Source organism: Rhineura floridana, chromosome 6, assembly GCF_030035675.1.
Source record: "Rhineura floridana isolate rRhiFlo1 chromosome 6, rRhiFlo1.hap2, whole genome shotgun sequence".
Taxonomy (NCBI): Eukaryota; Metazoa; Chordata; class Lepidosauria; order Squamata; family Rhineuridae; genus Rhineura; species Rhineura floridana.
The window spans coordinates 103,236,127-103,253,617 of record NC_084485.1 but is presented as its reverse complement, the minus strand read 5'-3'; the positions used below and the strand labels follow the sequence as shown (position 1 = coordinate 103,253,617).

Genomic DNA, 17,491 nt, shown 5'->3' with positions numbered 1-17,491 from the left:
AATTCCAAAGGGTAGGTGCCACTACACTGAAGGTCCACTTCATATGTTGTGTGGAACGTATCCCTGATAAGATGGTATTTACAGGACGCCATCACCTGCAGAGTGTAGTGACTGACTGGGTATATAAGGAGTAAGATGATCTTTCACTATATGTGCCAAAGCAGATGTGACAGCTGCAGACTCATCTCTTTAAATGTGGGTCTGCTCCAGTTGTGTATAAAGTGGCAGTACAAGAAGGAAAATACTTTAAAGAGCAAAAGCAACTTGTGGGCTAAGAGCTCTTCTTGCACCCTAAGTTATGTCTCTGCAGTCTGTCATTTTCTTCCATCAAGGCTTTGCTATCCAGTGAGCTTAGCTAGGAGAAGCATGCCTGGGGCAAAGGCTTGTTGGAATGGTTCAGTACCCTCTGCTAACAGTGAACTCCATTTGCTCTTTAAGGGAGTGGCAAGGCCAGATTTATATGTGAATTTAAAAAGCCCATTTAAAGAGATGAGCGTGCTGCTGTCATATTTAATTTGGCCCTAAGTCTCCTATTTATTAAGTAATAGTGATTATAAAAGCAGAGCAATCACAACTATTAAATACAGGAAATAAAACTGTAGTTTGGAGTATCTTGTTTCCTGTTAATACTAAACAGTAGGTCATGCCAATATTTGCTTTACATGTTTTAGAAAGTTCCTCTTTGCACCTATCAAGGTAAAAACACTGTTGCACTGAGAATCTATGCATACTACTCAGAAGTCCCGCTGATTTCAGTGAGACTTCCAAGTAAATGTGCTTAGAACTTTATACAAACACTACATGCTAAAGAGTTGTTCAGACAGAACTGTGCAAAGGTTTTCATCAGCATGTTTAAAACCTTAATGACTGGGGCTAACCAGAATCAGTTTCAGGTTGTCCAAAAGGACCAACCTTCAGTCGTTAAGAACACTGCATTTATGGAGTGAGAGCAAGGAAGGATCAAAAACCAGTTCTGGTTCATACCAAATAGCAGGTGGAAGCACAGCTTGAAGTTTTGTTACTCCTCCATCTATAGGAACAAGGAACTGCACATTGTTTAACGCTACTGGCGTAGTCATTGCCTCTAGATTATATTTGTAATCAATGCGTAGATCAGTGCTTGTAGGGTCACACCGCCAGTTCACTGCAAGGTTCAGTGGAGTAGACTGAATACCCTGGGCTGATACCTTATAAAAATGACACAAAGAGAATGTTTAGTGCGCATAAGGACTGAGGGAATAAAATTATTTTTAAAAAGTCATTGCTGATTTATGAATGGACATTCTGAACAGTAATCAAGGAAAGGTAAAAACAATGCAAAATATCTTCCAGGCAAATAAAACTAATAACTTGAAAGTTTATTACTAAGCCGTTCCTTGAAAGCTACCTTTTTCACAAGATTATACACTGTAAAAGACTTTACCTGATATTTAAGCATATCCACATTATAATACGTTGCTTGTGGTTTCTGTTCAGATACTTTCTTTAAATGAGTCATCAAATTTGGCATGTTTACCCAGAATTCCTTTGTGTTGGCATCTGCTTGTGTACTGTCACTGCATCCATTTGGAAAAAAAGAGAAAATCTCCATTTCATAATTGGAAAACATTTGTCAACAGGTAATAGGGCAGAGATGGGGAACCTGTGGCTCAATCAGGTGTTAGGCTCAAATCCAAAGCCCCAGCCTTAATGGCCGATGGTCAGGGGTTATAGGATTCCAGCAGTCCAACAACATCTGGAAAGCCATAAACTCCCCATTACTGATATATGATTAACACAAAATTTATTCACTGTGTAAAAAGCCAGAACTTCAATTCCAATTCCACTCTTCAGACAGATCGTTCCTGATTTGCCAGCTGAAGGGAGGAGACTGGTTGCACTAGCAAGAGATGCAGCTTTGATTCCCCTTTGATTCCCACATGAGACCGGTGGTGAATGGAGAACAGGGCCTTTTGTAGTTGAGGTGTCCACCCAGAAAAAATCATTTGGGACTATTGCTGCTGTCTTTAGGCAACCATTTATCTGGCATTTTCTTTCTTATGCTGACTATTTGCTTCTGGCTTTTCTGTTTAGTTTGGATTGTGCTATGGTTGGATTTGAAGTGTTATATTTGTGTGACAATGACATTTTTATGGTTTTATGTAAGCTGACTTCAGGACTGAAGGTAGAAAGACAGGACAGAAAGGCTTGAAATAAAGTGCAGTTCTGCAATTCTTTTTCTACAAGTGTGTGTATTTTAATGTCCCTGCTACATGCAGTGGCTTTGAAATATTTGTAATCTGGCTTTGTTTTCTCTTTTATTTATCCTAAACTATTCATTAGTCATATTCTTAGATGTTATGGTTCTTGTATCACACACATCACTGCTAGTGAACAAAATGCACAACCCTTAGTGGAGAAAAATCTTATTTGGAGGCATTTCAAAACCAGTTTTCCTATAAGCACAGCATGGATTAGCTCAAAATAAATAAATAAGAAAGCAGGCTTGGATCCAGGGTAGCAGAAGTAGAACTCCCCTTGTACGAATCTCCCCCCTCCCTCGCAGCCTCCTGCACCTACCTAGAAGCTTCTCCTGAAAGTCCCAAAACATTTTTTTTGCTATGTCAGTGCCCCGAGGAGTCCAATCTTTGCTCCCCTCAACTACTCTAGTTATGCCTGAAGCTGGCATAATAAAACAAAAGAGCCCCCCCTCCCCTGGGTCTGGTCTATCACCAGCATGAGCCAACAGAGCTTGATCTGCTCCCTGGCCAGGGGGAGGATTGCTCTGCCCTATTCTCCATAAAGTAAAACATCATGCATAAAGTGAAAAGCATTTTGTACATCTTGCAAAGTGTATAAACACAATAATATTATGCAGACATGATTTCTATAATGCAGTAAAATATGTTGTAGAAAATATTTATACACAGGCTATTGTAGCACTTGTGCTGCAATAACAGAAGCAATGGAAAGAGGCTAGTTTGATGCCCTCTTGGGAGACAAAGAAAAAAACCAGCACTAAATGGAATGGGTGGATGAGCAGCATCAGCCTGCTGAGACTCACAAGGGGTGCTTCCAGATGCGGGCTTAATATTGCAAATGGGTTGTTGGCAACATTTTTTTAAAGGAAATACTGGATTTTCTGCAGAAAGGATAAATCTGGATTAAAGGGAGAATTATGGATTCACATTTTTTATATGCCAATGTCATCATCTAGACACTTGCATCCATGGGTAGCACCAATCCCACAATAAACACCCATCTGGAAGCACCTAAAGTCAGATCATATGAAGATGTCATCAAGATGTGAGCTTTACAGACAGTGACCTCTCTCTTGTGTGTGCAAGGGTCATTAGCAATTTTCTAACCAATAAATCATTATCATCCATAATTTTCAATTAGTTAGTACTGGGCAGTATGTTTACATGTAGCAAGCTCTTATTTTTACCATACTCAGGTTGCAGGGGTGGCTAACCAGTGGCCCTCCAGATGTTGTTGATTTCAATTTCCATCAGCCCCAGCCAACATGGCCAAGCCAGGGATGATGGAAACAGAAGTCTAGCAACATCTGGAGGGCAACGGATTCTCCAGCCCTGTTTTGTACAGTAAAAGCTTCTACAAGGTATGAAAAATGTCACATCTTACCATATGGCAATGCTGTGTGTAATATTTGTACTAATGGTACAATTTTCTTCTAACAATGCCAAAATTATACTGTGTGCTTCTAGACATTGCCCACAAACTGGGAAGCAAAACGGTCATCTACTCTGTTTTTGTAAACCTGTTGCTGTTCTCTCCATATTACCCAATGTCTGCACTGTGATCAAGATGAGCGCTGATAGAGCTGATGTCTGGCTGCTGTGTTTGCTTTCTGACAGTATGAGCATATTGCTCATTTATAAAATCACTATATCATAGTGAAATGCTGACATCAGGAAAACAGTTTGAGAGTTGGCTTCAACAACAATGCGTAAATCCCATAGGTATTCATCTAGGGATATTTTTTAAAAAATAAAAATGTACAGAAAGGTTTTATACATTTCTGTATTATCTATTAACAATGCTATTATTCTCATTTATGATCTATGTAAAGTTTGTTGTGCAAAAGTTACAAAAGTATTTTTTCTCTAGAAATCCATAACAATTTACATAGTATGATATTTACCAGCAAAGCAGTTGGGGGTTTGGCAAGACATGTTCTAACCTGCTGTAATTTGTTACACGGAATGTTAGAACAGCTGGGGCGGGATTATTGGCAAAATGTCTAGTAATTCCTGCAGGAAATGACAGCACCATTTCTCCAGTAATCTTCACTATGCATCTTTAAAATCAAAAGAAATGTAGACAAAGAGAAAAAGGACAATTAATTCATGTAAATTTTTCTAGACCTGCTTTTAGATAGCATTTTACAAGAATGTCAGCATGCACTAATTTATGCTAGCAGTTGCAGAAATCTGATTACATCAGGACAGTTCTGATTTTGACTGTCAATTAACACAAGATGCAATTACATTAACAGTTCTGCCTTGGGGATATAGTTGCTGAGGCTGGAACGTATAAAGTGTGGGGAATTGGAAGTGGCAACTAGCCCCCGCACTGAAAAAACACACACCTTTGCCTCTTTTCATAAATATTCTCTCCAGTAATGGAGATATAAAAAGAATTCATCTACTCAAAAGGTAAAAATTTAAAAAAGGGGGGGGACTAAGAGGGTGGTAGAGAAGGGCAAAAGAAAAGTAGGTAGTAATAGTCTAGAGATTGCCAGTAATGAAGTATGTCCATTAAAACAAACATTTGGATCCAAATGGGTAGTCATGCTTACAGTACGTCCATTGAAATAAATTGGATTTATCATGACTAACTTGTCCCACTGATTTCAATGTCTAAATCCAACTCACTATTACATGAGAATATGTAAAATTTGCCTGTGTTGTTCCCTATGTTTTAAATATTCTTTGTTAATACAAAATAACTCTACATAGTTTTGAACCAACACAGATTTCCAACAGTGAGTAAATCTCCAAAATTGCTTTCTTTATTTTACCCAGTTTGTACTTTCTGATGCCAAGTTGAAATAGTCATAGGTCATTAGTTTATAGCACAGTCCTATGAGACCATGGGAAGTAGTGTTCTGCTTATACATATGCTGTGGTATCACAATAGACTTTAATGTTAAAAATAATCCACGTGTCCTGAAAGCACTCCACACATGACAGAAATATAAATCTGAATTACTTCCAGCAATTTCATTTTACATGCCCTTTAAAACAAAAGAGAATATACGCATGTCCAAGAAATAAGTTGCATCAAGACATATCCTTTAAATCACAGGTGTACTTCCCTCCAGCATGAACAGGATTGCTTTAAGTCCTGACGCGAGGGAAATACACTCAAGACTGCTGCCTCCTGACTTAAAGCCATCCTGTGCACACACATTAATTTCAGTGATTCTGAAAATTTGGAACAAAATTAGGGGAACAATTTTTCTGACCAGATCACCCCTGTAAACTTTTTGGACAGAAAGAATTCAGGTAATGAATAGGTAAAAATGGAAACAATATGATGTGCTCTTAGAAATTAGATGGATTGGTTTTTTTACATACTAGGGTCCTTCTTTTTGAAAAATAACTGATTCCTGTGTCTACTCTCCACTCAGCAGTTACTGAATAACTTGTCAGCTGCAAGTAGATATTAACTGTGTTACTGGATTGACATCACCACTGTCCAATGTGCTCTGCTCTAAAGGAAACTAATAGTATAAGACGTATAAGACTGTAGAGGGAAGGGGGGTATTTCTTTACTTATTCTACTAAAAAAACCCAACTTCCACTCTAAAGGCTTTCCTAAACCCATACCACTCCCACCATTTAATATCACTTATACCCTTTGAACTCTTAACTTACCAATAATATGTGTGGCACAAAGCCAATCAGATATAGTTAGTCTGTTTAACAAAGATATTAATGCTTATTTATTACACGATTCTGTAGTGCACAAGCTTACATGATTAATATAGTACTCTCTTTAAATTGATATACACTTTGCTAATTTGTTACTGTCATTTTAAATACCACCAGCTTACTTTACACTACTATTACTAAACTAAGACAGCTTTGAGGAAGCAATAAAGGCTTATCCACATGGGAGCATAACTTTATGCTAAAGATGCTGTTTTTACCTCCATTTTCTGTTTGCACTGTCTACAGTAAGGGATCAATGTCAGCTGCAAACACAGTGTTTTCTAGGCACACTTGAGGGGAAGCATCAATCATGCAGTTTCCTAAAGACCACACCCTCTAATTTAACATTTCCACTCGCTCTGTTTACCTGGCAACCGAGCATGCTCAGTTTGTTCTACCAGTAAGTTTCATTAAAAAAAAAACCAACAACCCGGAAATGTGATTATTGGTATTATCACTGGTACAATACAGATGAAATACAAATATTTGTTTGAGCTGTGTTATGCTTTTGTGCACAAGTTAGAGGGGAACAGAAAATAAAGGCACCATTTGCAGCAACATAAAAGAAGCTTGCAGAATGGGACAGAGAAGTGGAAGTTTCTCTTCAGCCCACAGGAAATGAAATGAAAGAAGGGAGGAGGAGGGAGTGGGCGTGGAGAGGGGAATGATTGACACACCCACCTAAAAGCATCGGAGCACAGCATCTGCAAACCCTAGAGATATGGAGTGAAGATGTTTTTTCCTTCCCTTTTCAGATCAGAGGATTGAGTTAGTACGGATTTACAGGGGTGAAACTGTGTGATAGCTTCTGTTTGCCAGTAACGTCATGTGAAACATGCGGATTAAAAGGAGATGCAAGTAGCCAGGGCTGGTTCTAAAGGGTGGCCAGGTGGGGCACTGGCCCGAGGGCCCCTGGAACTACAGAGGCCCCTGGGGGGCCCACTGCTCCCCTTCCGTGATCCGTGGCAGGAGCCACGGATCGCAGGACATGAGAAGCTTCCGAGCGGCCCCCCATCCCCCTGCTTCACCTACCTTTCTCAGTGCTGTTTTTTGCAGTGCCTGCAGGGTTGCCATCAATAAAGATGGCGGCCGAGGTTTCCGTAAGGGGCTGAAGCCTCTGCTGCCATCTTGGTTGATGGCAGCAATGCGCAGTGTGCATTTCTTACAGAAACCTTGGCCGCCATCTTTACTGATGGCAACCCTGCGTGCGCAGTTTGCACAGCAGCAAAAAACAGAAGAGAAAGGTAGGTGAAACGGGGGTATGGCGGGGGAATAGCGGGGGGATGGTGGGCGGCTCGTGGGCGGCTTGTAAGCTCCTGTCCTGCGACCCGCCGCTCCTGCCGCAGATTGCAGAAAGGGAGCGGAGGGGCCCAGGCCAGGCTGGTGCCCAAGGGCCCTGGCATGCCTGGAGCCGGCCCTGCAAGTAGCACCAGACACACAGTAAAACCCTGTGTAGATGAGCCCTTAGTTACCCTATTGAAACTCTTTTGCCAGATTGCCCTTGTATTTACTCCACCTTGTTAAGCCTCACCAACGCTATTGCTGAAGACTTTTGTCAAATCTTTGTTTCAACCCCAATTGACCTACTGAACTGCAGGTCTGTTTTTGCTGCCCTGTCTTGGAATCTTCGTCTGCCTCTCCTACCGGACACCACAGCCTAGCATTCCAAACTGCCTCTCCCTTCTTCTCCCCTCAGCGCTGTAGACGAGTTCTCTCCTTGTCTCTTCTGCCTAAGCCAAGCGATTCTGCTACCCCAGCAAGACTTCAGCCACCAAGTGACTCTGCCTTCCTTTCAGGTCTTTCTTCTTCCTCGATCCTCTGCTGTCTTCTTTTTCTTCTGGCTGTCCACCATGAACACCAAGCACCAAGTAACACAGACTCTCTGACTGACTCAACCAACCACTTGCTCTTCTAATGACCAGCACCCGACCATATAGACATTTTATTCTGGTCCCTCTAGTCCAGCCCCACCCAATCACACTGTCTAACTAAGAATTCTAAACTTGCAACCACCAATCAGAATATGTATGTCTTCTATCCTTCTTTTGCATACTGTGAGTTCCAGTCCCTCCTCAGCTGTCAGTTAATGCCCCCCCTGTGACAGTTAAATGCACTTTCACCTGACCAGAAGACTTCTCCCATTAAACACATTACAATGTACATTACAATACAAATAAAAGAATACATTACACAATACAGATTAAAACACAGTGTAACCAAACAGGATTTCCTCACAAAGACCAAGTGCATGGAAAAGAGATGGGAGCAAACAATGTGATACCTACTTGTTAGGATCTGCTCCTTTGAAGTATGCATTAACTGTTTCAGTGAAAGCTGCAGCAACAGGCAGAGTGTCTTGTGCACCCATTGTTAAGGGGCTGGGCCCTCGAGAAGAACCTGCAATCAATGAAAAATAGTCACTCCTCATGCACACAGAAACCTTTTTGGTTGTGTCAAGTCAACACCATAAAGGGGGAGAGTAGAGAGATGAAAGGAGAAAGCAAAACCAGTCATCTTCTAAATAAAGCAATATATTGGTAATTATGTCAACTCTGTTTCAGGTCTGAAAATGCTTATGTTTTCTCTAAACAAAAAACAAAAACAAAACTTTTAATCACTCTTAGTAGCAGTGCATGAATTGTTTAAAAGAATTATGCCAGACAAAATTTTGAACTTCAGGTGCATTTTAATTAAAGCAGAGATTTATTTGTATGATATGGCAGTTTGTGCAATTCTAGGTGGTGTTTTAGTTCCATATCAGAACAATTTACCTCTAGTGAAGAAGAGAATGTTCAATCTCATTTTGTTTAAAGGAAAACTCCTGGGAAGGAAATTAGCAGAAACCTGTGTATCCATCAAGACAAAATACAAGATGTGCTGGTGGTAGCAAAGTGAAATTAGCAGGAAGATAGTTAAAATAAAATAGCACTGGTGCTAATGTAGTACTAGTTCTCCTCTAGAATGCCACTATTTCACAGAAGGGATTCAATTACATATCAGCTAATCTAGATTTGTGAAATTCAGGTGTATTAAAGTACACTTGTGCAATAAACCCACTGACAAAATGGTCTTTTCGCAGTAAGCAAAGTGATGGGAAAATGCACTAGAAAGTGTGTGAGAACTGACTGACAGGAAGTTGTAAACTGAATGAATGCTCAATAAAAAGTGGCCATCGTATAGTCTCTGCACAAGATTCATGCAAACAAATCATGATGAATGTTCCATAAACAGGTTGTATGGAGGTGCCCCTAGTCTCATCTAATAGCCCCCAAAGGGGAGTGTGGGTAAAGAGGTACCCTTGATTGTATGGGGCAATATCCATGTTGCAGGAAGATCAGCTGCTTTGCCACTTTTCTCCCTTTAAAACAAAACGTGTGCACTCCAGTACTGATAAAGAGTTTAAAAGGGAAAGGAACCTGCTTTCTCTCCCACTTGCACTTTCTCCACTCACTGTTTTAAGTTGTTTTCTCCAAGTCCAGTTCTGATACTGGAAGTGAGCCAGTCTGGAAGAAAATTCAAGCAACGGAGAACAGAGATATGAAGCGGAGGAGAGGCAACACTTGCCCTTTCTCTCCATGTGCTCTTTATTATTCATATTGCAGACTCCTAACTTTGATTTATATGTGAACAGGGTAGGCATATGGATAACATACACATGGGTGCCCTGTCACCTCTAGTTTGGTCCTTACAGGAGTAAACAATTGCAGGGAAAAACTGGGAATTGTACGTATTAGGTTTTCCACATTGAAGTGTAGAAGAAATGCATTGTTTACTCAGAATGGAATCACAGAGGAGGAATATATCTGGTAACAACTGGCTTGGGCCTCCAGTGAATGATTGGCAAAGATCTTGCAAATTGCTCAATGGAAATTATAATAATTAAAAATTGTATGAATTAAGAGTTGTTTACCAAACATTTTGGTAAATAAGAATTAATGTGATCATTCTGGAAGCCTGTACACATTTTAACTCTCAAATCACACACTAATACAAGAGACAAAAGCAGGAGCCTAGCAGGAGCCACAAGGGAAATTACATTTTTCTTTATTTATGCCTATAGAACCCCTATTTCCATTGAATCCCTGGGTATTTGCAGATGCACAACAGAATTTCATGCTGCATCTTAAAGTAAAGTAGCTGACAAAGATGTGATGTTTTATCTGTGATGTTGGGAACTTCCTAATGCAGAAATAGCCATTGTAATGAAAAAGAACTAAATATAATTGCATGTATTCTCCCAATGTGAATGTGACCAAATGTGATAGATACCATGGGTGTTATTTGACTAAGTCATACTCAGAATAAACATGTTGATTTCAGATACCACCCCATAGTTTTGACTTACTAGTCAGTGAAACTCCATAAGCTTAACAAAATATTTAATTGCTCAAGAAAGTAAGAATCCAGTGCAACTCTCTTCCTGTATTTCAGCCAGCCTTCTAGAATGTGGAGAAGAATGGAAATACCGTACACATCTAGAAGGCTAGGAAAAATCATGGTTTTCATTTCTCACTGTAATGCAGCTGTTGTCCACATAGGCTGGTAATGCTGACAGTATCTATCATTAAGAAGAAAAGGTTGAAATCCAAAGAAGAGTAAGTACTTGGTAAATGAAGAAGTATAAGCAAGATTTTTTAAACTTCTTCCTCTGAAGTGTCTTTTTAATATTCCCATGACTACATAAATATGCCAGAAGGGACTGGTCTATTAATTCCAATGAGTTTCTAGACAGTTCTGAAGCTTAATATTGAAAAGAGAGAGAGGTTTATTGAATACCTCTATCAGGACCAGAGGAATGTCAGATTAAAGGGTAAAAACAAATAGCAGAATAAAACTATTTGAAAAAGTTACACCTCTCCCTCCAACAAGTTTCAAAGTTTTATAAAATGGATTGTGCCAAGGAATTTAGTCAATTTCAGTGAATCATAAAAACAGTGCAATCATGTATGCTGAACTAAAATTTATATTTTTGAATTGATCTGTACTTAAGCAAAACCTAATTGTTGAGCTGAACATGAGAAAAATATTAGAAATGGCAACCTATCTTAGAAAAAAGATCACAATGAACCTAACTTGGACTGGACTGAATTGAATTGACTTTATACTGGTTTGGACATAATAAACAATCCTCAAACTCTCATGCTTTCTTTCATATGACATCAGGTATGGGGCAGGTATGGACATGACTACAAAGGAAGAACTAGGAGCTCAAAATGAGCTCCCAATTGTTCCTTTGCAAGCTGGACTCCCTCAGCCCAACCTTACTGGGGGTGGTTGCACTAGAGAATTTCCTGTTGAGGGACTTGCTTTTCCCTGTTTGGAGGATGCGATTTATATTCAAATGGCTTTCTCCAAATTTAGCATTTTTCCGTCTGCAAACGTCTGCAGAGGGGAAAAAAGGAAGTGGTATAAATGAAAATTGCTTCCTCTGTAGACGAAAAAATGCTCCATTTAGATTCCAGATGAAATACATCCCCATCTGCAATAGTCATTCTGACATTATGTGATTGACAAGTGAGCATTCCTGGCAAAACAAGCTGGATCCAGTAACACACACATACACACCATTTTAGCATATTAGTTTCCATGATGTCGTCCTCTTTTCTGGTAAAGCAAAATCACAAACCAGGCAAATGAAGGTTTATGCAAAGCATAGTTTGCCAGATTTGGATGTAACAGCAAACTATGGTTGCAGTCAAAGAGGAACTCAAGGCAGAACATAACTGGAAGATGTAGCACAACAAGCCTGAGGCTCAATCACATAATAGATTGTCCCAAAGTCTAAAGAAAATTGTTGGTAGAGACCGAGATAAATTGAATCAGATTCATTTAATTTAATACTCATCTGAAAAATGGCATTCAGACAATTTGTCTGCATTTGGATACAAACACCTTACAAAGAAGCTACTTGTGTAAGCAATAAGGCCTCCCCCCACCCCCCCAAATATGGTAGTGGGGAGAATACTCTGAAGGTTCTCTTGAGCAGAAATCACAAATAATGGAATATGAATAAATTCACTATGTAAATCAGATTATAGTCTATGGCACTCTTCTCATCAAAACACATGGAGGCATACCTCAAGGGGAAAAGCTTAGCTTTCCAGAATATAGGAATTCATACAGAATTGCCATACAGGGTGTCTTTTAAAAGGCTAAATAAGCATTGACTGTCTATTTAGCTAGAACAAGTAGCACTGGATGGTTTATAACACATACATAAGCTTTCCTACTGTTTCTTTTACACTCTATGAGGTGCGGGTGTTGAAATAATTCACTGTGCAGCAGGCTGTGGATCATCCCTTTACCACATATGTGAAATTTCTAATGCTATTTCAGCAACAAAATAACTCTGGCAGGAGTTTGCAGGGCAGCAAAATAATAATAATTACCATTACGATGCTGCAGAGAAACAGCTTTTTCTCCCAACCAGTTCACATCATGTCATGATCAGCACTGCATATTAATATGAGGAGGGCCTACTTTATTTGAAGTCTCTGAATACAGCTAACAGAACCCTGTCAAATGTTCCTCAAACACTCTTGAAATAGCACTTCCATCTTTAGATAAACATCTCTGCACAGCACACAGAACAGTACATCTCTGTACTGGAAAAAAAGGTATGAAACCGATGAATTGAAAAAGGCTTTAAATATTCTGATATTAGAGTCCACAAACCCCAAATGGTCTGTGCAGACTGACCATTTTCTTTGCACCTAGTTTTCACTTTGACAGTTATATGGATAGGGAAGGCTGCCACAGTTTCACAGAACCTTTGGAAAGCTATTTTCCTCTGTTTATACCAGGGCAACACTTAGTAGGGATACAATATGCTTGCTACATATGCTTCTTGCTCTAACCAGCCTTGTCCAACCTTTGGGCCACAGATGTTGATGGACTGCAACTCCCATCAGCCTCAGCCAGCATGGCCAATGGTCAGGAATTATGGGAACTGTAGTCCAGCAACATCTGTGACCCAAAGGTTGGACAAGGCTGCAACTATCTGAATTGTTTGGAAATTATACACATGTACCATGTTTGTCTATTTTTGTATTTTTTATAAAAAAACCTAATTTTTAAAAAATTGTAAAGAAGGCCTTCCTAAAGACATAAAACCAGGAGGCATGATATACACTCTCATCTCCCCCAGCCCATATTTTGTACCTTTTGACTGAACCAAACAGTCAACCATCTCCCCTCTTTTTTCTCTTCCTTTTTGCCCCTATACTTTTCAATCAGTGCAATGTAGAGGGACCTGCAAGCAGAATACCCATCTATTGGGAACACGGAGTCAGTATGGATTAGTAACTATCAGGGTGGTAAAAATGATGGATTTCTACTCCCCCTTGCTTCCAGTGTTTGTTTTATAATAGAGTGAATTGAAATACAGAACCAGATAGGTTGCAGTTATTTCTGAGTTAATTTAGTATGAAATTGTTCTGAGATTAACGAGTCTGTGAGTTATTCAGACAATTTCCCTTTTTATGGTATTTTTCATTCCTGAAATCCCTCCAATTGTTTGGAGACTTTACAGTACAATGCAAGCTCAACAAAACCTCCCCAGTCTAAGAAAAGAGTGGGGCCCTGTATTTACACATCAGCTTTTCTTTGCTCTTACGTAGTCTATCAACACATTCATCACCTTTGATATTTTTCACTCCCTATCATGGAGGATACATAGAACTGTGAGTTGAATCATCTCCTCTTTTCTATCAGTGAATGTCTCTGATGGATAAAAAACCTTCTTTGTGCTTGCAAAAGGGCACCAACTGGATACAACCCAATGTAGCAAACCCTGATTCAGACGTTCTTAAATATTGGTGGTTACTTATTTTAGGCTGCAATACTATATAACCTGGGAGTAAGTCCTGTTGAATTCAGTAGGACTTAGTTCTGAGTAGACATGCATAGAACTGTATAGCAGATTGAGACTTTTTTTGGAAATGCATTTTTCACATTCTTTTTGCAAGCACTCCAGAGGAAGTATAACTCTGATGGTGGTGGGTTTTTTTTGGCACTGATAGTATAGAAATAAAGTTTTGTGGAATTAACTAAAACATGAAAGTCTGCATGATAATTAAAAAAAAATTATGCTGCAAGCAACTGCTACTATAAGACTTTCTAGGGCAACAGGGATCATCATATAGAACCGACAACAGGTACCTTCCAAAAGTAGAAACTAGTCCCAGATCAGTCCAGCAACAGGTAACTTTGTGTCTTATTTCACACTTTATATGCAGTAAGAACCCTCTGTAAATTAACTGAAACCCACTTTTATATAAAACAAATTCTGAATTTAAATGCTTGCAATCTGTTACGGTTGCATTCTCAATCCAGAGACCAAGGCCCTTGTCTTAAAATATGGTGTAGCTGATTTAACATCAAGGTAACATTTGACTACTCAAAGGAGATATTTTTAAAAAACTTATTTGAAAGGTTTTTGACAATGGTTCAGTCAAAAGGTGCTGTAAATGATTCTTTAGTCATTAACAACCACACACCCTCATGATATGCGAGGGATAAATAAGACTACTACATACAAGAAAAGAAAATACATTTTCCATTGTGTTTTATATTATATTTTCTGATTGCATTGTTGGAAGTTATCCTTATACTCATCAGATTTCTAAACCATAAAAAATGCTTCTTATATGAAACAAAGACAAGACCTAAAATGCAAAAGAGTTTTATCTGGGATACACAGAACTTGGTTTAATGAAGATTCAGCCATCCTCAAATTCCATGTCTAAATATTATGCTCCAAGCAGAAGGCTCCAATGTTGATTCTACATGAGGTTTGCAATCCTGTTCTCTAGCATGCTTCTGCCAGAGGACTGATGACCAAGCTTCATGATTCCACCTCAACAGCAGTGCTGTGTGATATGCTGACAACTGCCCTTGCCATGGTGCATGAAAGTGCCAGGCATATCACAGCACAGCATCCTCCTGAGGGTATTTTCACTTCATGGATGTTTATTTAAAACACAGCAAATTTAAAGTAGTATTCAGGGGAAGAGGCTGAAGTGTAGTTAGTTGCTTACATTTACATTATGTACTGCTGTTCTGCCAAAGCACTCAAGGTGGTTTGCACAGTATAATGATGGTTTATAAATGAAGAGACACAATAGAAAATAATGTGAAATGAAGAGCAAAAATAAGCGTATTCAGCCACCAATATGGCTATTGTTATTACATAATAAAGTTACATAATTATAAGGCGGAATGTCCATTATTGGGAGCAATACTGGCAGGGGCAAAGCCAAACGCTGATTTGTCCTAGCCAGGCTGCAACTAGCTTAAATGTTGTGATTTGCCCCATTGCTCAAGTAGACATATAGAATTGGAATGCAAGCCTAGATGAACTTACTTGGAAGGTCCAGTAAAATCAATGGGACATAGGGATAAAGATGTACAGAGAAACTATATATTGTACAGTGGGGAAATGGATCATACCTACTGTTCCTGGCTCCTGACTTGGGTGCGCATCACAGACCTTGATGAATACATGGAAGTCAGGAGGCAGAATAGTGGTCATGATTCTCTTCTCATGTGTTCACTGTACACAGTTTTCACTGGTACAAAAAGAACTTTAGACTCATGTAACTTTATTATGAAAATCCACACAGCAGAGCTAAGCTAAATGTTCACAGGGTTTATATTTTACAGCAGAAGATGGCATTTCAGGGAGTGTGAAGTTTACCCTGAAACAGCAGTACTCCTGTAGGAAAAAACAGGCCCGTTGTTGCAAAACTGCTATCCTTCATCCTTCTGCCAATGCAGTTGCAAAAGGGGGGGTGGGGATCCTGCTGAGCTCTGCATGCACTTCTGATCATCTCTCTTAAACTGGCTGCTGCAACAGTTACTTTGAGGAAGCAATTTGAACCCCAGCATATGCGAAGCCTGATCTTGCCCCACTCTTGGAAAAAGAGAGAAAGTGGACTGCAATCCAATGATGTTAAGGACACCAAGAATAGCATTTTGTTCTCCCCCTAAAAGAATACCCAAATGAAGGGGCAGGTCTGTGGGGAGAGAACTGTTTCACATGAAGAGCCCTTCATTTTGCTTCATCCCTACCACATAATCCTAAGAAAACAATTCTCTTATTTACTTTTTCTTTTTTCATTATTACATTTTTATTCATTATTAGCTTGCTTGCAACACTTTCTGCCTCCATTCATCCTCTGAGAGCTGTTTGAATCACAAGGTTCATATATTCAGCAGTGAAAGAACAAAGAACAATTTAATTTTAGGGAATATTGGTCCCCAGAGAGCTGTATAGCCTTGAAGCTATTATTTTGCAACTATTTATTTTCATGCCCAAAATCACGAGGGAACAATTCATTTGTTTTCAAAAGGTGAAAAGATCCAAGAAGACATCACAAAAAGGTAATTTGGAAATCTGTTGGAAATTCAAAATGAGGCTGAACAAAAGAAGCAACAGTAGTCACATATGTATCTATGCAATACTATTAACATTATTATGAATAATTAATACTGATAACATTATAGACTTGGACCAATATCTGCATGAATTCTTAGAAGCTCTAGCAGGTAATAGCTTGCTATGAAAGTTCAAAATGCAAATAATAATGGCAATAAATTTATTTCTTTATTCAGGTTAATAATTGATCTACCTGTTGAGGAAACTATGTGATACAGTCAGTCTGAGACTGTACCAATTCAGTATCTGCTTTCATGTCAAAACTTCCATGCCTGAAGAGAGCTAGTCTATTAGGGAAAATGCTTCCACCCTAGCCTTCTCTGTCCTGCCCAAGCCCGTTGGAATCAGTCTCAGACTCACTGGTGTATTTTTCTCCAGTATATTTAATGAAAATTTTCAGTTTAGAGCACTTCATGGATCACCTTACAGGTCACACAAGATTCTGCATCTCTACACAGCATAACTAGGCATAACTACTCAAAGCTAAGATGATGTCACTGCAATGAGACATACCCCCTTATAATTCTTAAGATTCGGGTGGGCTCTTTCTACTTGTGCAAGAAAGGTGTCACGGAATAGGAACATGTGCACACATGAGCCCTCATCCTAGGTGGGAAAGTGGGGGGCAGCTGGGCCTGCCGTCGCAGTTGTCTGCATGTCTGGGTCAATGGGGGGGTGGCACTTCATCAAGATCCTCCTCCTCTAGAGGTGTACGTGGTGGCAGCACCTTGGGGAAAGGGGGGTGGAGGGGAGACGACCAGACAGGCTCTTGATCACCTGGCATTCCTTCTGCTTTAACTGGAGCTAAGGGGGAGGAGCTGTCGCTGTCAAAAGCACTGAAGCCTACTATCTCAGCACTTCCTGGTTGCAACCCACTAGGATCCTCCCCCAGGTCCCATTCTGTATCTTTGTTTTCTTCTTCATCACTTCAGGACTGCTCTGCAGGGCTCATGGTATCCTCCTTGCTACAATAGTTTTTTATGTACAGGGAACAGGTTGTTGGGGAAATATTCAATTATGTGATTCTTAACATGTATCCTAAAGTGATACAGTGCCCAGAAGATTTGTCTGAATACTCTCAATCTTTGCTAGCTGTGCCATCTGTAGATGGAAA

General features: G+C 39.6%; 1 protein-coding gene across 8 annotated transcripts in view; it reads right to left on the bottom strand.

Moving 5' to 3' along the window:
- The window catches only part of SGIP1 (SH3GL interacting endocytic adaptor 1), a 245,368-nt gene that overhangs the window by 5,984 nt on the left and 221,893 nt on the right, over window positions 1-17,491 (bottom strand). For all 8 annotated transcript variants that reach the window (XM_061633360.1, XM_061633359.1, XM_061633364.1 and 5 more), the window contains 4 exons: window positions 8,225-8,336; window positions 4,145-4,300; window positions 1,424-1,556; window positions 985-1,187 (listed from right to left, as the gene is read on the bottom strand). In XM_061633360.1, coding sequence (XP_061489344.1) covers window positions 985-1,187; window positions 1,424-1,556; window positions 4,145-4,300; window positions 8,225-8,336 — 604 coding nt within the window. The remainder of the gene's footprint in view (window positions 1-984; window positions 1,188-1,423; window positions 1,557-4,144; window positions 4,301-8,224; window positions 8,337-17,491) is intronic.